This window comes from Callithrix jacchus, chromosome 5, assembly GCF_049354715.1.
Source record: "Callithrix jacchus isolate 240 chromosome 5, calJac240_pri, whole genome shotgun sequence".
Classification (NCBI taxonomy): Eukaryota; Metazoa; Chordata; class Mammalia; order Primates; family Cebidae; genus Callithrix; species Callithrix jacchus.
The window spans coordinates 3,583,673-3,611,655 of NC_133506.1; the positions used below are offsets into that span (position 1 = coordinate 3,583,673).

The window sequence follows — 27,983 nt, forward strand, 5'->3', positions numbered from 1 at the left end:
CGTCTGTCACGGAAAACGACGGGGAGGGCGCTAGCGACCCGAGGAATCGTTTCCGGAGCGTGCAGCAGCACTTCCGGGAGCCTGGGACGCAGGACTGCAGCCGCGTCGGGTGGTGGGCTCCGCCAGCGGGATCATGCTGCTCCGAGCCGCTTGGAGGCGGGCGGCGGTGGCGGTGACGGCGGCCACAGGGCCGAAGGCTGCGGCGCCCACTCGGGGGCTGCGCCTGCGCGGTACGCTTGGGTTCTGCTTGCTGTGAGGCGCGGACCTGTCCCCCGCCCTGCGCGACGACGCCGCTGAACGTTCCGGAGCCTTCCCGGCCACCCTACTGCTGACCCTTTCTCTCAAACTTACTTTCAACGACACATTCATTCCTCAGACTTTCTCAGGAGGGTCCCTGAACGGTTGACCCCGGCGCACCACCCCTCGCACCCTGCGCGACAGGGCCCCAGAGCCGTGGAGGCGCGTCCTTCTGACCGCTCCTGGCCGAGTTACGGATGCTGCTCCGGGCTTCCCCGCAGACCTTACCTTCGGAAGGGACTGCGCCTACTCTGGCTCCCCGTTCCTTCTAAGCGGCTTTGCCCTTTCAGCCTTCCTCACTCCCTACGAGACCATTTGAATATCACCCCAACATGCCCTCCAGGAAGCCTCTCTCCCTCTTCTTTACCTCCTTTTACAGCGAGCCTGTCAGGTCTCTGGTGCTGTTTCCTTTTCATTGAGATTCGATCCCAGCATCCCTTACACTAACCTCCAGCCAGATTTTCCCTTCTGCCCTTTGGATGCCCTGCATTCATAGTCACACTCGCTCTTACTTGGCCACTCCTCTCCATTTTTTTTCAGTGAGAGACTGTGCTCCTCGGTCTGCCGTTCCTGCAGATACGGCTGCTGCCCCGGAGGCGGGGCCCGTGCTGCGGCCTCTCTATATGGATGTGCAAGCTACTACTCCTTTGGTAAGGATGGAGCCTTTGCCAAGGCTGCTTCTAGGAAGTAAACGATGGGTGTGACCACGCAAGGAAATGGCTGGATCCCTGGAGAAGTGAGAGACATGAACGTGTGCTGGAAAAAGCACCGAGCCAGGAGTCGGAAGGCTTAAAAAATTCGAGGCCACTAGCAGTGGTTTTACTGTTCACCAGCAACTGACCTTGGTCAGATAACGCCAGCACGGGCTCTATAGTAGTCGTTAAAAGCATGGGCTCTGGAATGAGCAGAACTGCCATTAGTAACCGTGTGAACTTGGACTAGTATTAAATGCGTTAAAAGACTGATACAAGTTTTCACCGATGTGCGACAAGGGGTGTTTGCCTAGGCCCCGACCTGTCCCAGACCTTCATAGATCACATTGCCTGGCAGGAATGGAAACAGCAACAGAAACATGTCAGAATAAGGCAGTGTTTGTAGACTAACGGAGGGGACGGCCGAACAGTCCGAGTTGGGATGGGTTGTGAGTGGGAGTGTATTAGGTTGATATTTTGTGGGTGCTTTTGTGAGAACAAAAGAATGTTTGAGGCCTCCTCTAGGCAGTGCCTGAGGGGTTCAGTGTCTTGAGGCAGGGTGGGCAGGTCTGAGGGGTGGAGTGGGACCTGAATTGACGATGGGCTCAAGGAAACTGATCTGTTCTGTTGTGCTCAGGACCCCCGGGTGCTTGATGCCATGCTCCCTTACCTAGTCAACTACTATGGGAACCCACACTCCCGGACACATGCATATGGCTGGGAGAGTGAGGCAGCCATGGAACGTGCTCGCCAGGTTAGTACACGGGAGTCTAGGAGGTTCTGAGGTCAGAAAGGGGCAGTGGTCTATGGAAGACATTTCTTTCTTGGTAGGATTGTGTGGAGGTAGAAATGCTTTTGGATTCTTTCTGGAAGAGATTCAGAGAGCAGCCTTGGAGTTGGACTGACTGCAGGCATTTCGTTAGTTCCCATATTTCCTGGCAAAATGACTTAGGCAAGTTATCTAATTTCTCTAAGCCTTATTTTCCTCACATTTAAAATGGAGATTGTAATAGTTTCTACTCTGTAGCGTCACTGGGTAGATTAAATAAAACAATGCTAGTAAAGTGTTTATTAACACAGTAGCTGCACGTAAGAAGTACAATAAGTAATAAGAGCTCAGTAGTTCATCTTTGTTTATTTCTTTGTTTCTTTAAGATGGAGTTTTCACTCTTGTTACCCAGGCTGGAGTGTAGTAGCACAATCATCTTGGCTCACTGGAACCTCAGCCTCCCGGGTTCAAACGATTCTTATGCCTCAGCCTCCCAGGTAGCTGGGATTACAGGCACACACCCCCATGCCTGGTTAATGTTTTTGTTTGTTTATTTTTTGAGACAGAATTTTGCTCTTGTTGGCCAGGCTGGAATGCAATGGTACCATCTCAGCTCACCACAACCTCCGCTTCCTGGGTTCTAGCGAGTCTCCTCTCTCAGCCTCCCAAGTAGCTGGGATTACAGGCATGCGCCACCACGCCTGGCTAATTTTGTATTTTTAGTAGAGACAGGGTTTCTCCATGTTGGTCAGGCTGCTCTTGAAATTCTGATCTCAGGTGAGCCGCCTACCTCAGCCTCCCAAAGTGCTGGGATTATAGGCATGAGCCACCATGCCCAGCCTGAATATGTTCCCTTTTAAATCAGGAAATGAAAGATATGCTTGAGAGGTAATTTACTTGTCCAAGGTCACACAGTGTTGGAGCAGCTAGCTACACGAATTAAGGGGTCTCATTTTGAATCTGTTTTGCCTTCAATCATTACACTGTTAAGAGACTTCAGTAAGATTTTTGCTTTGAAGACTTCTTTTTTTTTGAGACGGAGTTTTGTTGTTGTTACCCAGACTGGAGTGCAATGGCACGATCTCGGCTCACTGCAACCTCCGCCTTCTGGGTTCAAGCAATTCTCCTGTCTCAGCCTCCCGAGTAGCTGGGACTACAGGCGTGTACCACCATGACCAGCTAATTTTTGTATTTTTAGTAGAGACGGGGTTTCACCTTGCTGACCAGGATGGTCTCGATCTCTTGACCTTGCGATCCACCCGCCTCGGCATCCCAAAGTGCTGGGATTATAGGCGTGAGCCACCACGCCCGGCCTTGCTTTGAAGACTTCTTTCCAACTTTGGGAAAATTCCACCCGGCTCGAAAAGAGACTGGATCTGGGTTATAACTAGAATCTGATTCTAGTAGCTTCTTCCAGGGCAATTTGGTAGAATGCAGTGGAGCTCTTCTTGCTCCAGGGCTGTCTGACCTGTGTCTGCGGTCTATTTCTGCTGGGGTATTGACGTTATATATCTCTGTTTCTTGGCTTGCAGCAAGTAGCATCTCTGATTGGAGCGGATCCTCGAGAGATCATTTTTACTAGTGGTGCTACTGAATCCAACAACATAGCAATCAAGGTAAGAGAAGGGAACCAGAGGGCATATCTGGGTTTTTCTGACCTGGGAGATAGTGTCCCTCCATCATTTGGATTCGTATATGTATTTCCTAGCCATCCATCCCCACCCTCTTGTGAAGAGAAGGCTTACAATATTTCTGATTTGTTGCTTCCCTTACCCCTCTTCAATCTACTCTTTCTTAAGTATTTGCTCCTATTGGTCTGAGTTGAGTGAGGTAGTTGGATAGCAGAGGAGGTGGTCCTCAGGCCATTAACCAATTTTTTTTTTTTTTTTTTGGTCTGGCACTTACTTCAGAGAGTGGATAATAATGGTGATTGAACCTTTTCTCTTTTCTTTTTATCTAGTAACAATGAGTTACGCGTGTGATTTTAGGGCTGCCCTCCTCTCAGCCTTCCTTTTTCTTTCCGATCAGATTTGTTTGTAGCAAGTTCCTCCTGTTTCTTCAGACATCTCCATTTTGGGCCCGGCACGGTGGCTCACGCCTGTAATTCCAGCACTCTGGGAGGCCGAGGCGGGCAGATCACGAGGTCGAGAGATCGAGACCATCCTGGTCAACATGGTGAAACCCCGTCTCTACTAAAAATACAAAAAATTATCCGGGCGTGGTGGCTCACGCCTGTAATCCCAGCACTTTGGGAGGCCGAGGCGGGTGCATCACGAGGTCGAGAGATCGAGACCATCCTGGTCAACATGGTGAAACCCCGTCTCTACTAAAAATACAAAAAATTATCTGGGCGCGGTGGCTCACGCCTGTAATCCCAGCACTTTGGGAGGCCGAGGCGGGTGCATCACGAGGTCAAGAGATCGAGACCATCCTGGTCAACATGGTGAAACCCCGTCTCTACTAAAAATACAAAAAATTATCTGGGCATGGTGGCTCAAGCCTGTAATCCCAGCACTTTGGGAGGCCGAGGCGGGCGGATCACGAGGTCGAGAGATCGAGACCATCCTGGTCAACATGGTGAAACCCCGTCTCTACTAAAAATACAAAAAATTATCTGGGCATGGTGGTGCATGCCTGTAATCCCAGCACTTTGGGAGGCCGAGGCGGGTGCATTACGAGGTCGAGAGATCGAGACCATCCTGGTCAACATGGTGAAACCCCGTCTCTACTAAAAATACAAAAAATTATCTGGGCCCGGTGGCTCAAGCCTGTAATCCCAGCACTTTGGGAGGCCGAGGCGGGTGCATCACGAGGTCGAGAGATCGAGACCATCCTGGTCAACATGGTGAAACCCCATCTCTACTAAAAATACAAAAAATTATCTGGGCGTGGTGGCGCGTGCCTGTAATCCCAGCTACTCGGGAGGCTGAGGCGGGAGACTTGCTTGAACCCAGGAGGCGGAGGTTGCGGTGAGCCGAGATCGCGCCATTGCTCTCCAGCCTGGGTAACGAGAGCGAAACTCTGTCTCAAAAAAAAAAAAAAAAGATGTCTCCATTTTGAAGTGCTTGTCTTTGTGGTGCTCTCTGCAGGTATTCACATGGTCACCCGTTATGGTATCATTCATTTTGTACTTCATACATACTAAATCTTTGGTGCTAATGGAAGGAAAATGGTACTTTTAGTAGTTACTGTTAAAAACAGAGCTTTGAATGAAGAGACCCCCTAAACAGGCTTTTTGTGAGCAATACGGCTGTTTATTCACCTGGGTGCAGGTGGGCTGAGGCTGAAAAGGGCATCAGTGAAGGGCAGTGGGATAGGGGTTGGTTTTATAGGTTTGGGGTGGGCAGTGGAAAGTTACAGAGTAAGATCAGTTACAGTGGTGGGAGTAGGGGCAAGGAGTATACATTACTATGAGTTCAGTTACATTGGCAGGTGGGATAAGAGTAGTTATCTTACTTACAAGGTTGGGGGTTGGGGGGCTTGGCGTAGCTCCACAGGGCGATCGGGGTGATCAGCCGAGGCAGGCAGGACTTTAGACTTTCTGGGTCCAGGCTTGCACATGGAGGCCTGACAGTCATGTTGGTGTTTCATAGAATATAATCACATTTCACTGGGCCTGGTTGCCAGGAGTACTTGAGTAAATGCCAAGGCTTGGAGAAACTGTGGCTTGCTGTAGGTTGAGCTCTGGCTCTACTCACTCTCATCTTTGACTCTGAACTGTGCTGCTAGCGTTGGTTTCTTTGACCTTGGCCTGAATGTAGGAGTCCTAGGACAGGCTCCAGGGTCATCAGCACTGTGCCTGATCATGTTAGCAGGAAGGCATCCTTCCTTGGGACTGCCGGGACCAGAGAGTCAGGGTGAAGGTCCCTCCGAAGGTGCAGATGGTTTCTGAAATTGAGAGTATTTTCAAAACCTTGAAAATATTTGCTTTGGAAGTCTCCAAAGATTCCATACCTACAGGATCACTAAGAGTAGCTGTGATGGTGTTTCTTTTAATTGCCATCATGCATCTAGTAAAATAATCTGTTAAGTTATTAAAGAAATCTACATCATGGGTAACTGAAATAAAATAAGATGGGTGGCTGGTGAAATACCATTTAAATTAAATTTTAATAAACAACTGTAACATTTCGAACTACCCTCACCATCCCCAACCATTTTTACATTCCTTATGTAAATATTTTTTGGGATAAAATAGAGTATAAGTCAATTATAAATGGTTTTCTTTTATGTTCCTTATCCTTGTGAACAGACTATGTTTACATAGTTATAATTTTGGCCTATATGGCTTAATATTCTGCTTTATTTTATTTATCTATTTTTTATAAGGCAGAGTCTCATCCGGGCCCGGTGGTTCACACCTGTAATCCCAAGCACTTTGGGAGGCCAAGGCGGGTGCATCACCTAAGGTCAGGAGTTTGAGACCAGCCTAACCTACATGGTGAAATCTGTCTCTACTAAAAATACAAAAATTAGCCAGCCGTGGTGGTAGGCACCTGTAATCCCAGCTACTCAGGAGACTGAGGCAGGAGTATTGCTTGAACCTGGGAGGCGGAGGTTGTAGTGAGGTAAGCCGAGATCACACAATTGTACTCCAGCCCGGGTGACAGAGTGAGACTCTGTCACACACTCAATAAAAAGAAAAGGTCTCACTCTGTCACCCAGGCTGAGGTGGTGCAGTGGTGCATTCATAGCTCACTGCAACCTTGAACTTCTGGCCTCAAGAGATCCCCTCATCTTAGCCTCCCAAGGTAGCTATAGGCCTACAGGCATGTGCTACGACACCTGGCTAATTTTTTTATTTTAATTTTTTAGAGATGGGATCTCACTATGTTGCCCAGGCTGGTCTTGAACTCCTGGGCTCAAGTGATCCTCCTGCCTTTACCTCCCAAAGTTCTGGGATTACAGGCTTGAGCCACTGTACCTTTATATTCTGTTTTTAAACGTAATAGTCTTTTGTAAGTTCTGGGGGGAGATGTACTTTCTTTCAACTTTAATTTTTGAAAAATGATTCTGTCACGTATAGTGTGTTTTTTCCAAACCAATGGAAATATTTAAAATGAAATGTAGGCCAGGTGCAGTTGGTCATGCCTGTAATTCTAGCACTTTAGGAGGTCAAGGCTGGCAGGTTGTCTGAGCTCAGGAGTTGGAGGCCACCCTGGGCAACATGACGAAACCCTATGTCTACTGAAAAATACAAAAGAATTAGCCGGGCATGGTGGTGCATACCTGTAGTCTCAGCTACTTGGGAGGCTGAGACAAGAGAATCGCTTGAACTTCGGAGTCAGAGGTTGCAGTGAGCTGAAATCGAGCCACTGCACTCCAGCCTGGGTGACAGACCAAGACTGTCTCAAAAAATAAATAAATAAAAATAAAATTAATAAAATAAAATGAAGTGTAAATCTTCCTCTCCTTCCCCCAGGAACCCTAATCCCTGATCCTGCTCTACAAAATTGATAGTGTTAATTCTTTTTTTTTTTTTGAGAGGGAGTCTCACTCTCTCTCTCTCCCCCAGGCTGGAGTGCAGTGGTACAATCTTGTCTCACTGCAACCTTTACCTCCAGGGTTCAAGTGATTCTCCTGCCTCAGCCTCCCAAGTAGCTGAGATTACAGGTGCCTGTCACCATGCCCAGCTAATTTTTGTATTTTCAGTAGATCCGGGCTTTCCTCATGTTGGCCAGGCTGGTCTTGAACTCATGACCTCAGGTGATCTGCCCACCTAGGCCTCCCAAAGTGCTGGGATTACAGGTGTGAGCCACTGCACCCAGGCTTATCCTGTTAATTGTAAACTAATTTTGTTTAGTATTGTTTCAGGTATGTATATATATAGGTATGTAAAAAATAGTACATACATATGAATTTTTTTTTTTTTGAAATGGAGTCTTGCTCTGTCACCCAGGCTGGCGTGCAGTAGCACAATCTCTGCTCATTGCAACCTCTGCATCCCAGGTTCAAGTGATTCTCCTGTCTCAGCCTCCCGAGCTGCTGGGATTACAGGTGCCAAACACCACCCCTGGCTAATTTTTGTATTTTTAGTATTGACATGGTTTCATCATGTTGGCCAGGCTGGTCTCGAACTCCTGACCTTAAGTGATCCCCTTGCCTTGGCCTCCCGAAGTGCTGAGATTGCAGGTGTGAACCATTGCTCCTGGCCCCCTTTTGTTTTTTTTCATTTTTCGTTTTTTTGAGACAGGGTCTTGCTGTCACCCCGGCTGAAGTGCAGTGGCGAGATCTCAGCTCACCACGCCCTTGACCTCCTGGGATCAGGTGATCCTCCTGAGTAGCTGGGACTACAGATGTGTACCACTATGCCCAGCTAATCTTTTTCTTTTTTTTTAAGTAGAGATGAAGTCTCACTACATTACCCAGGCTGGTCTCGAAATCCTGAGCTCAAGCGATCCTCCTGCTTTAGCCTCCCAAAGTGGTGGGATTATAGGCATGAGCCACCACCACCGCATCCAGCCCTTTTTTTCCTTCCTTTTTTTTTTTTGAGATGGAATCTCGCTCTGTTGCCCAGGCTGGACTGCAATGGCACGGTCTTGGCTCACTGCAACCTCTGTCTCCTGGGTTCAAGTGATTCTCCTGCCTTAGCCTCCTGAGTAGCTGGGACTACAGGCACTTGCTATTGTGGCTGCCTAAGTTTTGTATTTTTAGAGAGAGGGGGTTTCCCCATGTTGACCAGGTTGGTCTCAAATTCTTGGCCTTAGACGATTCACCCAACTTGGCCTCCCAAAGTACCGGGATTACTGGCATGAGCCACTACACCTGGACCCTTTTTTTTTTTTGCTTAAATGAGATGAATGGTTCTTTATTTTCTTGTAATAGTTGAAAATCCAGGAATTTTTAAACGTACCTTTATTGTTTCTTCTGATATTAAAAGTAACACCTGGGCTGGGCGCGGTAGCTCACACCTATAATCCCAGCACTTTGGGAGGCCGAGGCGGGTGGATCACGAGGTCAAGAGATTGAGACCATCCTGGTCAACAAGGTGAAACCCTGTTTCTACTAAAAATACAAAAATTAGCTGGGCATGGTGGTGCACGCCTGTAGTCCCAGCTACTCCGGAGGCTGAAGCAGGAGAATTGCTGGAACCCAGGAGGCAGAGGTTGCTGTGAGCCGAGATCGTGCCATTGCACTCCAGTCTGGGTAACAACAGCGAAACTCCGTCTCGAAAAAAAAAAGTAACACCTACTCATGACTTGTTTACTGTTATATGGCTGGTACCTAGAAAATCACTTGGTGGGCCGGGCGCAGTGGCTCACACCTGTAATCCCAGCACTTTGGTGGGAGTCTGAGGCAGGTGGATCACGAGGTCAGGAGATCGAGACCATCCTGGTCAACATGGTGAAACCCCGTCTCTACTAAAAATGTAAAAATTAGCTGGGCATGGTGGTGCACGCTTGTAGACCCAGCTACTCTGGGCGCTGAGGCAGAAGAATTGCTTGAACCCAGCAAGCAGAGGTTGTGGTGAGCCAAGATCGCGCCATTGTGCTCCAGGCTGGGTAACAAGAGCGAAACTCTGTCTCAAAAAAAAAAAAGGAAAATCACTTGGTGGCCACGCGCAGTGGCTCATGCCTGTAATCCCAGTACTTTAGGAGGCTGAGGCAGGTAGATCACAAGGTCGGGAGATCGAGACCAGCCTGGCCGATATGGTGAAACACCATCTCTACTAAAAACAAAAATTAGCGGGGCATGATGGTGGGCGCCTGTAGTCCCAGTACTCAGGAGGCTCACGCAAGAGAATTGCTTGAACCCAGGAGGCGGAGGTTGTTGCAGTGAGCCAGGATAGTGCTACTTCACTCAAGCCTGGCTACAGAGCAAGACTTTGTTTTTTGTTTTGTTTTGTTTTTCAAGAAAATTACTTGTCATATTATAGGTGCTAAATACTGGTTCAATGAATGAAACATAAATCTTCCAGTAATATAGGGTAGAACTCTCTAAAAACATAATCACTGTTAATTTGCTGTATTTTTCTCCAGATTTTTAAATACCTATATTAATCCGTATACTATTATTATTTCAGTAGACTTTATTTTTTATAGCCGTTTTAGGTTCACAGCAAAATTGAAAGGAAGGTACAGAAACTTCCCATATATGCCCTGCCCTCAGGCATGCATAGCCTTCTGCCATTATTAGTATCCTCCATCAAGTGATACATTTGTTCCAGTTGGTGAACTGATATTGATACACCATTATCATTATCACCCAAAGTTCATAGCTTACATAAAGATTCACTGGTGTTGTACATTCTATGGGTTTGTACAAATATTAGTTATTCTAATAAATTATTTAACTTGAGGGGCGTTCAGGAAGCCCTGAATTTGTAGTTGGCTGGGCAGAGTATGGGTAGCTCAAGAGACCTGGGACTTACTTCTGGCATCTGAACTAGGGGCAGTCCTGTGTGATTTGCCCTTAACCCATGGGGTTTTCACTAAGTCTGGGGAGTTAGCCTCAGAATTGAATTATATGATACTCAGTTGGTATGAGAGAACTGGTGTTGGAGCGTACTGTTCTTGCCCACTTTTCCTTTACAAATGAGATCAAAGTCATTGCTGTCTCTCTGAGTATGTTCTCCTTCCATCTATCCCCACCACCAATTTCTAGGGAGTGGCCCGGTTCTACAGATCACGGAAAAAGCACTTGATCACCACCCAGACAGAACACAAATGTGTCTTGGACTCCTGCCGTTCACTGGAAGCTGAGGGCTTTCAGGTCACCTACCTCCCAGTGCAGAAGAGTGGGATCATTGACCTGAAGGTAGGAGTGGCTATTGGCATGAGGAGCAATAATGGAGGAGCCTGGCTTCAGCTTGTAAATTTCTCTCTTGGGCTCTAACTGGAGCTTGAAGGACTAGATCTAACATTTAGGGTGAGGTTTAGAGAAATAGGCCTGGCATAGAAAGAGATCATGTTCCCCTTGAGTGTATACTGTCCTTTTCTCTGGAGGATTTGTTTCTTTTGTTTTTTTTACTTTTCTTTTCTTTTTTTTTTTTTTTGAGATGGAGTCTTGCTCTCTTGCCCAGGCTAGAATGCTGTGGTCTGATCTCAACTCACTGCAACCTCTGGAGGAGGACTTGTTTCTTTCTTTCTTTCTTTTTTTTTTTGAGACAGAGTTTTGCTCTTGTCACCCAGGCTGGAATGCAGTGGCATGATCTAGGCTTACTGCAACCTCCGCCTCATGGGTTCTAGCGATTCTTCTGCCTCAGTCCCCCAAGTAGCTGGGATTATAGGTGCCTGCCACCAGGCCCAGCTAATTTTTGTATTTTTAGTAGAGATGAGGTTTCACCATGTTGGTCAGGCTGGTCTCGAACTTCTGATCTCAGATGATCTGCCTATCTTGGCCTCCCAAAGTGCTGGGATTACAGGAATGAGCCACTGTGCCTGGCCTGGAAGACATGTTTCTTACCATTGTTGGTGTTTTCTGGTTTGTATGAGAGCCATTGGCCACATATGCAGGATGCCAGGGACTCAAATTCACCATGGCAAAGCTCTGGCCTCCTCCTTCCCTGCACTGATGCTTCTCATCCTGCTAAAGAAGTGGTATCATTTTCTTGAATCTTATCCACCAGATTTTGTATATCAGCATCCCTAGACAAATCTTAACATGCTGTTTGTAGATGGACCCCTCAATTTAAACTCTAAATTGTTATCATTCATTATTTCCTCCCTTTTTTGTCTTTTTCACATTCATTCATCAATCACTCACACTCATATCTATGGCCATTTTCTTATAATGTCACTGGAATTATACTTTCCCTTCTCTGACTCCTGCCCTCCCTTCCTCCCTCCCTCCCTTCCTTCTTCCCTCCCTCCCTTCCTTCCTCCCTGCTTCTTTTCCTCCCTTCTTCCCTTTTGCCCTCCCTCCCTCACTCTTTCTCTCTTTCTGTCTCCTTTTCTTTTCTTTTTTTTGGAGACAGGGTCTTGCTGTGTTATCCAGGCTAGAGTGCAATGGTATGGTCATAGCTCACTGCAGCCTCAGACTCCTGGGCTCACCTCACCTGGCTAAATTTTTGTTTTTGTTTCGTTTTTTGATGGAGTATTGCTCCGTCACCCAAGCTGGAATGCAGTGGCAAAATCCCAGCTCACTGAAACCTCTGCCTCCTGGATTCAAACCATCCTCCCACCTTAGTCTCCCAAGTAGCTAGGACTACAGGTGTATGCTACCACACCCAGCTAATTTTTTTGTATTTTTAGTAGAGAAGGGGTTTTATCGTTTTGGCCTGGCTGGTCTCAAACTCTTGACCTCAAGTGATTCACCCGCCTTGGCCCCCCAAAGTGCTGGGATTACAGGCATGAACCACCGTGCCTAGCCTGGCTAAATTTTTAAGCATTTTTTATAGATGCAGCATCTCATTATGTCCTCCAGGCTGGTAGTGAACTCCTGGACTCAAGCGATCCTCCTACCTTGGCCTCCAAAAGCACTGCAATTACAGATGTGAGCCACCTTGCTCAGCCTCTTCTCACTTCTTTGACTGGATTATATCCTGTGTCTTAGCTACCTCTGGACTTTAATCTCTGTTGCCTGAAGTAGCCCTTTAGTTACAACCTTCCAGCGTGTCCTGCACATCCTTATCAGACTTTATTTCCAAAGTACTCATTTGACCTTTTCTCACTTTACTCAGAAATCTTGAGAGATTTCTCATTTCCTTTGGCATGAAGCATAATTTCATTTTGCCTGACATTCAGATTTCTTTACTTGGTGCTTTTTTTAAGCCCTTAGAAATTTGTGATATAATTCATGTACCATTTAACTTCCAGTTTAATGGAAAAATTAATAATACACGTACCACAAAATTCATCTTTTGAAATTGTATGATTCACTATTTTTTAATGTACAATTCACAGAGTTTGCAACAGTCATCTCTGTCATATTCCAGGACATTTTCCTCACTTCAAAAAAGAAAGCTATGTATTTTTTCTTTTGTCATTTGCGGGGTTTTTGTTTTTTAGATGGAGTTTCTCTCTTGTTGCCTAGGCTGGAGTGCCATAGTGTGATCTCTGCTCCCTGCAACCTCTGCCCCCTGCGTTCAAGCAATTCTCCTGCACTAGCCTCCCAAGTAGCTGGGATTACAGGCATGCACCAACACACCTGGCTTATTTTGTATGTTTAGTAGGGACGGAGTTTCGTCATGTTGGCCAGGCTGGTCTCAAACTTTTGACCTCATGATCTGCCCACCTTAGCCTTCCAAAGTGCTGGGATTACAGTCATGAGCCACTGCACCTGGCCAATTTTTATATTTTTAGTAGAGAAGGTGTTTCACCATGTTGGCCAGGCTGGTCTTAATTCCTGACCTCAGGTGATCTGCCCACCTTGGCCTCCGGAAGTGTTGGGATTACAGGCGTGAGCTACCACACCTGGCAGTTTCTTTAATTTTGTCATTCATACTGTCATGTAAATGGAATCATACAGTATGCAGTCTTGTAGGATTGGCTTTTTTCTTTTTCTTTTTTTTTTTTTTTGAGATAGAATATCACTCTATCACCCAGGCTGTTGGGCAGTGGTGCGATCTTAGCTCACTGCACCTCTGCCTCCCAGGTTCAAGCAATTCTCCCCAAGTAGCTAGGATTACAGGTACGTACCACCACGCCCAGCTAATTTTTGCACTTTTAGTAGAGGCAGGGTTTCACCATGCTGGCCACGCTGGTCTTGAACTCCTGACCTCAGGTGATCCTCCCATCTGGGCCTCCCAAAGTGCTGGGATTACAGGCGTGAGCCACCATATCCACCCTTCCTTTTCTTTTTTTTTTTTTTGAGGTGGAGTCTCGCTCTGTTGCCTAGGCTGGATTGCATTGGTGCAATCTCAGCTCACTGCAACCTCCCCCTCCCCGGTTCAAGCATTTCTCCTGCCTCAGGCTCCCAGGTAGCTGGGACTATCGCACCATGCCCAGCTAATTTTTATATTTTTAGTAGAGACAGGGTTTCTCATGTTAGCCAGGCTGGTCTTGAACTTCTGACCTCAGGTGATCCACCCACCTCAGCCTCCCAAAGTGCTGGGATTACAGGCGTGAGCCACCACTCCTGGCCTCGACTGGCTTTTTTCACTAATCATAAGTCTTTGGGAATTCATTCATTGCTGCATGTGCCAGTAGTTTGTGCCTTTTGATTGGTAAGCAGTAGTCCATGTTATGGATATACCAAAATCATCTATTGAAGGACATCTGAGTAGTTTCTGGGTTTTGGCTATTATGAATAAAGTTACTGTGAACATTTGTGTAAGATGTTTTGTGAATTTAATTTTTATTTCTCTGGGATAAATACTCAAATGTGCAGTTACCGGGTTGTATGGTAATTTCATGTTTAGTTTGATGAGAAACAGAAACTGTCAAACTCTTTTTAAAGTGGCTGTGACATACATTCCCACCAACAATGTATGAATCATTCAGAGTCTATGCATCCTCACCAACATTCTGTGTTGTCACTGTTTTTAGTTAACTATTCAGATAGCTCGTTAGCATAAAGCTCCTTTTCACGACTAAGCTTGCCTATATTCTGATTTAGGAGGACTTTGTTTGCACTATCTAGTCACCTTACTCCTACATATCCTTAGGAACTAGAGGCTGCTATCCAGCCAGATACTAGTCTGGTCTCAATCATGACTGTGAACAATGAGATTGGAGTGAAGCAGCCTATTGCAGAAATAGGTGAGTATCATGGGTTAACCCTGATCCCTGCCCACCATGGTGGTCTGTATGAGGTAGTAGACTGATAACTGTAATACTCTATGGAGTGAAGTTAGGAAATCAAGGGAAAGAGAGTCTAAGTACTTTGTTCAAGGACAATGTAAGTGGCGTAGCCAGTATTTGAATTCAGGTCTAGTACCTTTTTTTTTTTTAAATTGAGACAGAGTGTCACTCTGTCACCCAGGCTGGAGTGCAGTGGCATGATATTTGCTCACTGCAACGCCTGCCTCCTGGGCTCAAGCAATCCTCCCACCTCAATCTCTCAAGTAGCTGAGACTACCAGGTATGCATCGCCATGCCTAGCTAACTTTTGTACTTTTAGTAGAAACGAGGTTTTAGCATGTTGGCCAGGCTGGTCTCAAACTCCTAACCTCAGATGATCCACCTGCCTTGGCCTCCTAAAGTGCCGAGAGTACAGGCATGAACCACTGTGCCCAGGCAGGTCTAGTATTTTTTATGATTTTTCCTTTTATTGCAGTTGCTTCCAAAACCAACCACAAAACAAAAAAAGGCTTCTACCCTTTTTCCTTTTAGAACATCTCTTTATTATTCCCAGATAGAGCTCACCCTGTAATCTCCTTAGGCACATTAGCACAAAGAGCTGTTAGTTTTTTGTTTGTTTGTTTGTTTGTTTTTTAAAATCAAAAGGGATCTGGAAGAAAATCTGACATTTTGAAAGGCTGGTGTAAATGACGTGGTAAGTTTTAAGTATAGTATGCATGATAATATCAGGAGTATTTTGACCTGCTGCTTTGCCCTTCATCTTTTTTATTCTAAAGAAGGGAAGCTGGGGAGACTGAGAGAGGGAGGAAGGGAGAAGGGAGAGGAGGTAAGGAAAAGAAGTATAAGGGGTTAGGTGGAAGGAGGGGAGGAGTTTAATATTGACGGAGGTCATTTACTGCTGGTGGAGATAATTCACAGTGCATTGTGGGATACTGATACATTACTTCCCAACACTTTGCTGTGGGTCTTCCCCTCTGTTGTTTCCTCAGGGCAGATTTGCAGTTCCAGAAAGGTATATTTCCATACTGATGCAGCCCAGGCTGTTGGAAAAATCCCACTTGATGTCAACGACATGAAAATTGATCTCATGAGCATCAGTGGTCACAAAATCTATGGTCCCAAAGGTACCAGCCCCTTCTTGAGTTCCTCTTCTCTGTACTTTCCAGCAAGACATTTGATAGATGTTTGTCAGAGTCATTTGGGACTACTGTTGGTCTCAGAGGAAGTTGTACATTCAGAGTCCCTTCTAGAATGCAAGTGTCAATTAGCAATAGCCAGAAACGCTTGCTGGTTTGTAGACCTTGGTAGTTACTATACGGCAGGCCATTCTTTTTTTTTTTTGAGACCGAGTCTCACTCTGTCACCAGGCTGGAGTGCAGTGATGCGATCTCTGCTCACTGCAAACTCTGCTCCCGGTTCAAGTGATTCTTCTGCCTCAGCCTCCCAAGTAACTGGGACTACATGCATGTGCCAACATGCTCTGCAAATTTTTGTATTTTTAGCAGAGATAGGGTTTCACCATGTTGGCCAGGATGGTCTTGATCTCTTGACCTCGTGATCCGCCCACCTTGGCTTCCCAAAGTGTTGGTATTACAGGCGTGAGCCACTGTGTCCAGGCAACAGCAGGCCATTCTTTATTGCTCTCTTTAACAAATCCTTACGGAGTCTTGCTCTTGTTCCCCAGGCTGTAGTGCAGTGACGCCATCTCTGCTTACTACAAACTCTGCCTCCCGGGTTCCAGCGATTCTCCTGCCTCAGCCTCCCAAGTAGCTGGGATTACAGGCACCTGCCAGTATGCCTGGCTAATTTTTGTATATTTAGTAGAGACCAGGGTTTCACCACGTTGGCCAGGCTGTCTCAAACTGCTGACCTCGTGATCTGCCTGCCACAGCCTCCCAAAGTGCTGGGATTACAGGCATGAGCCACTGCACCTGGCTCAAGCATGTAGATCTTAATTTGATTGAGGAAAAGGGGGTTTTGTGAAATGAAATTTATCTAGTTGGGCCCAGCTATCTTGTTTGCCCCACTATGATGTACAGAGCAACTATGTGAGTCCTTTATTCCGAGTGTCTTGCTATAGCTTAGGGGAAGATTGCATGGGATTTCACATTCCTTTGTGTTTATTCTTAGAAGACTTTGTAGTCTGTTATCCTAATATTCTCTCAAGGATACCTGTTTGAATTTGGGAACTGTATGAACTCAGATAGTAAAATGGAGAAATGAAATAATTTTTTTTTTGAGACAGAGTCTCACTCTGTCTCCCAGGCTGGAGTGCAGTAGCATAATCTTGGCTCACTGCAACCTCTGCCTCCTAGGTTCAAGCTATTCTCCTGCCTCAGCCTCCTGAGTAGCTGGGACTGCAGGTGTTCGCCACCATGCCCGGCTAATTTTTTGTATTTTCAGTAGAGACAGGGTTTCACTGTGTTAACCAGAACCTTATTTTATTCATTTATTTTATTTATTTATTTTGAGACGGAGTCTCACTCTGTTGCCGAGGCTGGGAGTGCAGTGGCGTGATCTCAGCTCACTGCAACCTCTGCCTCCCAGGTTCAAGCAATTCTCCTGGTTCAGCCTCCTGAGTAGCTGCTACTACAGGTGCTTGCCACCATGACTGGCTAATTTTTTTTTTTTTCCCGAGTCGGAGTTTCGCTCTTGTTACCCAGGCTGGAGTGCAATGGCGCGATCTCGGCTCACCGCAACCTCCGCCTCCTGGGTTCAGGCAATTCTCCTGCTTCAGCCTCCTGAGTAGCTGGAATTACAGGCACGCACCACCATGCCCAGCTAATTTTTTGTATTTTTAGTAGAGACGGAGTTTCACCATGTTGACCAGGATGGTCTCGATCTCTTGACCTCGTGATCCACCCGCCTCAGCCTCCCAAAGTGCTGGGATTACAGGCTTGAGCCACCGCGCCTGGCCCTGCACCCAGCTTTTAATTTAAAATCTGGTGTCCTTCGTAATAAATTTGGAAAGCACTGCCTTAATTTTTATAGTACCTCTATTCTCGGCATAAACAGGTTTTCTGTGTAGAAGAACTGTCAAATGCCCATTCTATTCAGAAACCCTGATTACTTAGTGAATAACTTTGCATGCTCATGCTCATATTTTGGCACAGATTTTCCATAAGTCGGCTTGTTTGGTCACAGGTTACACACATTTTCAGCTTTTTTATTTTTTGAGTGAAGGTTTCACTCTGTTACCTAACCAGGAATGCGGTGAGTGGTACAATCACAGCTCACTGCAGCCTTACCTCCTAGGCTCAAGTGATCCTCCTGCCTCTGTCTCCAGAGTTGCTGGGACTATAAGTACATGCCACCGTGCCCAGCTAATTTTTAATTTTCCTTTGTAGACACAGGGTCTTACTGTGTTGCTTAGGCTGGTCTCAAACTTCTGGTCTTAAGTGATTCTTGGCTTCCCAAAGTCCTAGAATTATAGTCCTGAGCCACCACGCCCCACCAGTTTTTTGTTTTTTGTTTTCTTTTGACACGGAGTTTCACTCTTGTTTCCCAGGCTGGAGTGCAATGGCATGATCTTGGCTCATGGCAGCCTCCACCACTCGGGTTCAAGTGATTCTCCTGCCTCAGAGTAGCTGAGATTACAGGCATGCACCACCAAACCCAGTTAATTTTGCATTTTCAGTAGAGACGGGGTTTACCCATGTTGGTCAGGCTGGTCTCAAACTCCCAACCTGAGGTAATTAACCCGCCTCAGCCTCCCAAAGTACTGGGATTACAGGCGTGAGCCACTGCGCCCTGCCCAGTTTTTTTTTAATTTTAGTTTTAATTTTATTTCAAAAAAGTAATATTCATGTGGTTCAAAATTCAAAAGCTACATAAAAGTGCACAGACAAAAGTCTACCTCTCACCCCTGTCCTCCAGCTATGCAGTTCCCTTCTGGGGAGGTAATTTCTTTTTTTTTCTGATTTACTCTGGTTATGGAGAGGTAATTTCTTGGGTTTTTCTACAATTATCCTATTTGTTTACAAACAAATATATACTTCCCTTCCACCTTTCTTTTTTTATTCAGATGATAGCATACTGTACTCACTGTTTTGACCTTGCTTTTTCCACCTAATAATGCATATTTTAAAAAAACTAAAGTACAGACTTTATTTGGATTTCACCAGTTTTCTAACAACGTATCTTGGTGTCTTGGCGATTTTATGGTATCAGTTCAGAACAAGCTTCCTCTTTTTTTTTTTTTTTCTGAGATGGAGTCTTGCTGTGTCACCCTGGGACAGGCTGGAGTGCCGTGGCATTATCTCAGCTAACTGCACCCTCCACATCCTGGGTTCATTTCCTGTCTCAGCCTCCCGAGTAGCTGGGATTACAGGTGCTCGCTACCACACCTGGCTAATCTTTATATGTTTAGTAGAGACACAGTTTCACCATGTTGGCCAGGCTGGTTTCAAACTCCTGACCTGAGGTGATCCGCCTGCCTTGGCCTCCCAAAGTGTGGGGATTACAGGTGTTAGCCACCATGCTGGCCCCCTCATTCTTTTACACACCTGCTTGATATTTTATTATATGTACATGCCATAATCTATTTGCCATTATCCTGATGATGACATCTAAGTTGTTTCCAATCTGTTTGCTATTATGAATGATACTGTATGTATGATGGCATTTCATACAGCATAGGGAGCTACTTTAAACCATTTTGATCATTACTCCTTCTGGTATTTATATTCCAGGTGTTAAATCATTTTACTAAATATTATGCTTTTACTGCTATTTCTTCTTTTCCTTAAAATTTTTTAATTAGAAAAATGTCACTCTTACAGAAAAGTTGAAATAATATTTTGATCCCTTTGGAAAGTGACATTTTGTTTTAACTATGTTTTTGTCTTTCTCTTTTTTGTAACAAACTTTGTTTCCCAGGGGTTGGTGCTGTCTACATCCGTCGCCGGCCCCGTGTGCGTGTGGAGGCCCTGCAGAGTGGAGGGGGGCAGGAGCGGGGTATGCGGTCTGGGACAGTGCCCACACCCTTAGTGGTGGGGCTGGGGGCTGCGTGTGAGGTGGCACAGCAAGAGATGGAGGTATGGGGAGAGCAGTTCCCTCCCACAACTTCTTCCCCCGTGCTGGGTCTCCTATTTAGAGGCTTCTCAGCATGACTGAGGCAGATCTCTGCTGAGAGAGAGGGCTTAAGAAAGCTCTTCCTTGGCTAGGCGAAGTGACTCATGCCTGTAATCCCAGCACTTTAGGAAGCCGAGGCAGGTGGATCATAAGGTCAGGAGTTCTAGACCAGCCTGACCAACATGGTGAAACCCTGTCTCTACTAAAAATACAAAAATTAGCCGGGTATGGTGGCGCATCCCTGTAATCCCAGCTACTCAGGAGGCTGAGGCAGGAGAATTGCTTGAACCCGGGAAATGGAGGTTGCAGTGAGCTGAGACTGTGCCACTACACTCCAGCCTGGGTGACAGAGTGAGACTCTGTCTCGGAAAAAAAAAAAGAAAACTCTTCCTTGTCCTGGTGCTGCTGCTGGTACCTTGTTCTGAGTTCTGAGGGAGGCATTATGGGCTCCAAAACCCATGCCCTTTTAGTAGTTAATCAACTCATTTATTTCTGGATTAATAAATAAACCCTGTGTCTAGTTATCAAGCACCCTTTACATTGCAGGCACTATGCTCAGTACTGGAGATACAGTGGTTTCCATGAGTAACATAAGATGATAGGTGGGGCTGACACATAGTCACTTCCGGGTATAGGAGAAGGGCTTCTTAAACTATGTGTTTCTTAGCTGGTCGATGGTTACTGCTTAATCCTTCCTTGCCTGCTCCTTAGTATGACCACAAGCGGATCTCAAAGTTAGCAGAGCGGCTGATACAGAATATAATGAAGAGCCTTCCAGATGTGGTGATGAATGGGGACCCCAAGCACCATTATCCTGGTATGGATTTGCCCTTTCTATTCTCATTCTGGTAGAGGCTGAGACTCTGAGACCTTTCTCATAGTATTTCTTTCCTCCAGGCTGTATCAACCTCTCCTTCGCGTATGTGGAAGGGGAGAGTCTGCTGATGGCACTGAAGGATGTTGCCTTATCCTCAGGGAGGTGAGCTGGACAGCATAGACAGGGCCTGCATCAGGGCCACTTAGAAGTGTTGTACAGGCTGTTAAGCTTCCCAGTGTGGAGATGACAGCCACAAGAGCTCTTGATTAAGGGTAAAGGTCATTTTGGAAGGGACTCCTTTTTTATTTGGTTGGCTGGGTAGCTGGGTACAGGCTGAAGTTTACCACCTTAGGAATGCTTCCTGGGGTAGAATTTTGTGGCTTTTTTTTTTGAGACAGAGTCTCACTCTGTTGCCCAATCTTGGAGTGCAATGGTGCAGTCTCGGCTGACTGCAGTCTCCGCCTCCTGAGTTCAAGCAATTCTCCAGGCTCAGCCTCCTGAGTAGCTAGGATTACAGGTGCTTGCCACCATGCCCAGCTAATTTTTGTATTTTTAGTAGAGACAGGTTTCACCATGTTGGCCAGGCTGGTCTCAAACTTCTATCTTTGTGATCCATCCACCTCAGCTTCCCAAAGTGCTGGGATTTCAGGCGTGAGCCATCATGCCCAGCCAGAATTTTGTGCCTTTTATGCTCCCAGGGGATATATGTATCTGTCCTGGGGTTACACTAGCAGTTCTGTTATAGGCCTCCAGAACTGAAGATGCTCCAAAGGCCACTAAGGGTTAGGCTGCCCTTCAGGCTTGTGCCAATGGTATATTGTGTCCTGGGGAAGTGAGCACATGGTCCTCTGCTGCCTCTTCTTGTCAAACCCAGCTCATGTGGTATCATGCTCTGTTATATTTTGCCAGCATCCTTGCTCAAGGAAGTCATCCACCATAAGGGCCAGAGGAGTTAGGTTCACACATCCTGGGATGTGCAGGGCAGCATCAGGTCCTTTTGCTTTGCCAGATTAGGTCTCTTTTGTCTCTGTGGTATGACTCCAGGGCCCTGGGGAATGAGTACAAGACTGAGGGTTTGTGACTAAAAGTAGATGTTGATGACGAACTGAACAAGGCTTGTGTCTCTGTCCTCAGTGCCTGCACCTCTGCATCCCTGGAGCCCTCTTATGTCCTTAGAGCAATCGGCACTGATGAGGATTTAGCACACTCTTCTATCAGGTCAGTGAATTGAGTGGCGACATTTATGAAAGACATCCTCTTACGTTTTTCATGTCCTATTACATCTTTTTTCCACTGTGACATTCTTCTCAATTTAGTTCTTCTTATCTCTTCTAATAACCTTGTGAAAGTTTCTAGAGCAGTGGTTCTCAGACTTCATTGAGTATCACCTGAGAAGTTTGTGAAATATGATGATATCTGAGTCCCACATTCAGATATTCTGATTTGCTAGGTTTGGAGGAGGAGGAGTAGGAAACATCTCAACATCGCAGGTGATTTTAATGTGGGTGGTCTGTAGGCCGTGTTTTGAGACTGTTACCCAGGCTGGAGTACAATGTCATGATCTCGGCTCATGGCAGACTCTACCTTGCAGGTTCAAGTAATTCTCCTGCCTCAGCCTCCTCAGTAGCTGGGATTACAGACATGTGCCACCACACCCAGCTAATTTTTGTGTTTTTAGTAGAGATGGGGTTTCACCATGTTGGCTAGGTTGGTCTTGAACTCCTGACCTCGAGTAATCTGTCCACCTCAGCCTCCCAAAGTGCCGGAATTACAGGTGTGAGCCACCGCGCCTGGCTGGTCTGTATACCATGCTCTGAGAAACTGTGCCCTAAAGGGGAAGGACCATGTTCTTCTCTCCATGTCTCTTGTGTTGTAGATCCTCAGTGAGTATTTGCGGAATGAGTTTTCCCAGTGCCAGAGCTCTGATAGGGAGCCATTCTCCTGTGCCTTTTTTCAGGTTTGGAATTGGCCGCTTCACTACAGAGGAGGAAGTGGACTACACAGTGGAGAAGTGCATTCAGCATGTGAAGCGTCTTCGAGAAATGAGGTAAACATACTGTATCAGAGACCCTTTGGAAGAAATACTAGTGCTGTCTCCCCTCTTGTCCTTAGGCTGTGTGTTTACACAGCCAAAACCAAAGTTCAAGAGTACTTGGATTTTAGGATTTAGAGATTCCACAAAGCAAGAAAGTGGATCTTCTTGACTACTTGTCTTCACAATGAGAAAGTGTTTTTAAAAACTATAGAACTAAGACAGGGCATGGTGGCTCACGCCTATAATCCCAGCACTTTGGGAGGCCGGGGTGGGTGGATCACAAGGTCAAGAGATCGAGACCATCCTGGTCAACAAGGTGAAACCCCGACTCTACTAAAAATACAAAAAATTAGCTGGGCATGGTGGCGCGTGCCTGTAATCCCAGCTACTCGGGAGGCTGAGGCAGGAGAATTGCTTGAACCCAGGAGGCGGAGGTTGCGGTGAGCCAAGATCGTGCCATTGCACTCCAGTCTGGGTAACAACAGTGAAACTCCGTCTCAAAACAAAACAAAAAAAAACTATAGAACTAGATGAATGCAGGTAGTAGGTTTTTTTCGGAGACAAGTCCTTGCTCTGTCATCCAGGCTGGCATGCAGTGGTGCAATCACACCTCACAGCAACTTGTGCCTCCCAAGCTCAAGTAATCCTGCCACCTCAGCCTCCCAAGTAGCTGGGACTACAGGTATGTGCCACCATGCCTGGCTAATTTTTGTATTTTTTGTAGAGATGGAGTTTTGCTATGTTGCCCAGTCTATTCTCAAACTCCCAGGCTCAAGCAGTCCTCCTGCCTTGGCTTCCCAAAGTGCTGGGATTACCAGCACAAGCCACCACACCTGACCCAGGTAGAATTTTTCAGTATGATTATTATTATCTTTTTTTTTTTTGAGGCAGAGTTTCACTCTTGTTGCCCAGGTTGGAGTACAGTGGCACGATCATGGCTCGCTGCAACCTCCGCACTCCAGGTTCAAGCTAGGGGTTACAGGCATGTGCCAGCATGCCTGGCTAATTTTGTATTTTTTAGTAGAGACGGAGTTTCTCCATGTTCGTCAGGCTGGTCTTGAACTCCCGACCTCAGGTGATCCACCCACCTTGGTCTCCCAAAGTACTGGGATTATAGGCGTGAGCCAGTGTGCCTGGCCAGATTATTATCTTGAGAGACAGTGTCTCATTCTGTCACCCAGGCTGGAGTGCAAGTGGCACAATCATAGCTCAGTGTAACCTTGGACTCTTGGACTCAAGTTATCCTCCTGCCTCAAACTCCCAAATAGCTAGGACTACAGTTGTGTGCCTCCACGCCTAGCTAATTTTAAAAATATATTTTTTGTAGAGATGGGGGTCTCACTGTGTTGTCCAGGTTGGTCTCGAACTCCTGGGATCAAGCCATCCTCTCGCCTCGGCCTCCCAAAGTGCTGGGATTATAGGCATGAGCCACTGTGCCCAGCCCCTCATTATTTTAGTGATAGTATTAATAGTTGTCATTGTAGCACTATCAATACATAATTAGTGGTTTTCAGACTAAGTATAGGAAAACTCTCTTTAAGATAGGATTTCATGGCCGGGAGCAGTGGTTCATGTCTATAATCTCAGCACTTTGGGAGGTAGACGGATTACTTGAGGTCAGGAGTTCCAAGACCAGCCTAGCCAACATGGTGAAACCCATCTCTACTAAAAATATAAAAATTAGCCAGGCATGGTGGCATGTGTCTGTAACCCCAGCTACTCAGGAGGCTGAGGCAGGAGAATTGCCTGAACCCAGGAGGCAGAGGTTGCAGTGAGCCGAGATCGTGCCATTGCATTCCAGTCTGGGTAACGAGCGAAACTCCATCTCAAAAAAAAAAAAAAAAGACAGGGATTCATAATTTGAGTCCTATGGCTAGATTCAGGAGGTATATGATAGCTCTGAAATTGTATGTTAAGTATTATACAGTTGTGTATTTTCCTTGGAAGAAAGTATGTAATTGTATTGGATTTTCAAAAGGTTTAGAACCAATACTCAGGTTGGGTGTGGTGGCTCATGCCTGCAATCCCAGCGCTTTGGAAAGAGGCCAAGAGGCAGGCAAATTCCTTGAGCCCAGGAGTTCAAGACCAGCCTAGGCAATGTTTAAGCCCCAATTTCAGAGCTATCATATACCTCCTGAATCTAGCCATAGGACTCAAATTTCTCTTTAAAAATAAGAAATTTGCCTAGGCTGGTCTTGAACCAGCCCCATCTCTATTTAAAAATAAGAACCACTAGGGCCGGGCGTGGTGGCTTACGCCTGTAATCCTAGCACTTTGGGAGGCAGAGGTGGGTGGATCACCTGAGGTCGGGAGTTCAAAACCAGCCTGGCCATCATGGTGAAACCCCATCTTTAAAAAAGAAAAAAAAAAATTTTTAAGAAAAAAAAAAAAACCCGCTACTCAGAGTTTTCTTTGTAAAGGTGTTTATAAAGGTAATGAGATTCTTGGCCAGTCAGCTGGCACCAGGGCTTCCCTAGTAGTCACAGAGCTAGCTCATCTTCCTCCTGGGAACCTTGAGCCCTCCGGATTTTTTCAGAGCCTGGCTTTGTCTTGGTTAACCTTGGCTTTCAGGATTCTCTTGGTCCAGTTGGTAGAGAATAATTTCAGATATATACTCTCCTTCCCTTTATGAGCTCTCCCAAGCTTTCCTGTGCTCTGAATTTTTCTTTGTAGGGTCTAGCTGTATTGCTTAAGCGTCTATAGCTTGCTCAACTATACGATTTTTCCTTTGGACTAGCTTTCTGGTATACTGTGGTACATTCAAAAGTCATTTTTACAGACCACATGGCCAGCAAAGCCTTTTATTTACTATCTCTGTGGCTTCAGCATCTGCACCCTATTCCTTCCAACCCTTTACAAACTGAATGCAGCCTGGTCCCATTAGCGCTCAGAGTCCATAATAATAAGTGGCCTTCCCTAAAGAGGAAGGACAGGAAGGAGATGGCTGACTTTAAGGGCCATGGAAAATCTCATAAATAGAAAGGTATTCTGGGAATGTTTAGTGTAAAGGAGGCAAGTCAAGAATAGAATGAAATTAAGAAAAAAAGGTAGGGGGCTCGAAAAAAGAAAAAAAAAACAACAGAATTAAATTTGGTAAAATTACCTGGTGAAATTTAAACTGCAAAATCCTATATTCATAGCACATTGAAGTAATATCTGGCCTGGGAACATTATCCAAGATATCCAAGCTTCTGCTTGGGGATTGATCAGAGTTTAGCAGAGATTTCTCAGCAGCAGCTCTTTTTTTGTGTGTGTGATGGAGTTTCGCTCTTGTTGCTCAGGCTGGAGTGCAATGGCGCGATCTCGGCTCACCGCAACTCCTGGGTTCAGGCAATTCTCCTGCCTCAGCCTCCTGAGTAGCTGGGATTACAGGCACGCGCCACCATGCCCAGCTAATTTTTTGTATTTTGAGTAAAGACGGGGTTTCACCATGTTGACCAGGATGGTCTCGATCTCTTGACCTCGTGATCCACCCACCTTGGCCTCCCAAAGTGCTGGAATTACTGGCGTGAGCCACTGCGCCCAGCCCCTCTTGTGTGAGATAGGATGCTCAGGTCTAAGATCCAAGGAATTTTTTTTTTTTTTTTTGCTCTCCCCTACCCGCAAGGGATTCTTTTAGATTGGAGCCAGGGATATCAGAAGCACAGCCCAACTCTGGGGAGATGAAGCTGGCCAAAACTGGGTAATGGCACAGCATACTGAGATGATTTCAGCATTGTTTCTGGTTTTGTTCTAGTTCCAAGCCCTAACTGGAAATTAGAACAAAACCAAGAAACAAATGCTGAAAAGCGGATAATATGTGGGCTGAAACTAGCTGCTTATACAGGTCATGTGAAGAGAGGCTGAAACTAGCTGCTTATACTAGTCCCAAGGGTCTTGGTTACTGCAGGGGAAACTGTGGCCATAGCCTCTTACAAGTGGAATGAGAGCTTCAAGAATGTGACCATGTTTGGTGTGCATTGGCTCAGGACCCCACGACACTTGAGTCTGAGGTACTTAGTTATTCCTGTTTGTTGGCAGTTGGGGAGAGCTCTCAGGAAGGCTAACAGGGACTTATAGGGAGCTGGGAAAGACATGTTAACCACTTGTGTTAGGATCTACCGGCAAGAGGCAGAGGATAGACAGGGACGGAAGGAGGCAAGGCATTGCTCAGGGCCTTGGGGCTAATGTTGGCCACTTCCTATCTAAGCCCTCACTCTTTTTTTTTTTTTTGAGATGGAGTTTCGCTCTTGTTACCCAGGCTGGAGTGCAATGGCGCAATCTCGGCTCACCGCAACCTCTGCCTCCTGGGTTCAGGCAATTCTTCCACCTCAGCCTCCTGAGTATCTGGGATTACAGGCACGCGCCACCACACCCAGCTAATTTTTTGTATTTTTAGTAGAGATGGGGTTTCACCATATTGACCAGGATGGTCTCGATCTCTTGACCTTGTGATCCACCCACCTCAGCCTCCCAAAGTGCTGGGATTACAGGGGTGAGGCACCGTGCCCGGCTGCCCTCACTCATTTAATGTCTTTTCTCTTTGGCAGCCCTCTCTGGGAGATGGTTCAGGATGGCATTGACCTCAAGAGCATCAAATGGACCCAACACTAGAAGAATAGGGCCCTGGCTGGGCGTGGTGGCTCACTCCTGTAATCCCAGCACTCTGGGTGGCAGAGGTGGGCAGATCATGAGGTCAGCAATTTGAGACCAGCATGACCAACATGGTGAAACCCTGTCTACTAAAAATACAAAAATTAGCTGGGCATGGTGGTGCATGCCTATAATCTCAGCTACTCGGGAGGCTGAGGCAGGAGAATCACTTGAACCTGGGAGGCGGAAGTTGCAGTGAGCCGAGATGGTGCCACTGCACTCCAGCCTGGGCGACAGAACAAGACTCCATCTCAAAAAACAACAAAAAAAGAACAGAGCTCTGACGTTGTGCTGGTCTGGCCCCTCCTGCCTCATCAACCCATGCACAACCAGGCACTTTGTTAGGCCCAGTGGATGCTCCAGATTGGTATAGAACATTGGCTTCAACATCAGCCCACCTGTATGACAGAAACACAAGGAAACTATCTTTCCCTAGCTTCAGCTCCTTGGGTTTGGAGCACTTCCCATTTCTTCCGGGTCTTACAGTGTGTGAACATTTTCATCCTGAAGCCGTAGAGACATTTGCTATTATATTGCTGCTGTACACATCTGTGCTCTTGGTGAGGAGAGCAAGAGGAACCAGAAGAAGTCTCTTTGCTCAGGGACCATGATGCTCTACATGGACATTTGAGTTGTCATCTTCTGCCACTCAGCTGGACCAGTTCCTTTAACAGCAAGCATAATCCACTTTAATTTAATGCTTTCTGTGTCTCCAAAGGGTACCTCTTCATATTGACTGCAGACTAAACGGACAGTTTCTTAGAGGCTTTGTCTCCTTTCTCCTTTCCTCTTTCCTTTCCTTTGACCTAATGGAGCTAGAAATATGTCTATGACTCTACCTATTATCCTAATGATTTATTTCCTTAAAAATTGTTAATACGAAGACTGGAAAAATAAACTCACCTCCTGTTTACTCTGTGACTTTATGAGAGGTTCAGGGAGAAGTGGAAGCTGTACTTGGGAAGTGTGAACAAGGACGGGCGCG

General features: G+C 46.2%; 1 protein-coding gene across 2 annotated transcripts; it reads left to right on the plus strand.

Moving 5' to 3' along the window:
• The first annotated feature begins 69 nt into the window (after positions 1–69).
• On the plus strand, positions 70–27,911 carry NFS1 (NFS1 cysteine desulfurase). 2 transcript variants are annotated; one of them, XM_035302775.3, is made up of 13 exons: positions 70–230; positions 838–947; positions 1,627–1,743; positions 3,291–3,374; positions 10,363–10,515; positions 14,306–14,399; positions 15,431–15,565; positions 19,320–19,477; positions 20,226–20,331; positions 20,412–20,493; positions 21,466–21,549; positions 22,289–22,378; positions 26,896–27,911. In XM_035302775.3, the coding sequence occupies exons 1-13, from the start codon at positions 134–136 to the stop codon at positions 26,957–26,959; spliced, it is 1,374 nt and encodes a 457-aa protein (XP_035158666.1). In that variant the 5' UTR covers positions 70–133; the 3' UTR covers positions 26,960–27,911. The 2 variants fall into 2 exon arrangements, with proteins under 2 accessions (XP_035158666.1, XP_078227150.1); XM_078371024.1 differs by lacking the exon at positions 70–230 and adding an exon at positions 300–487.
• Positions 27,912–27,983: the final 72 nt, after the last annotated feature.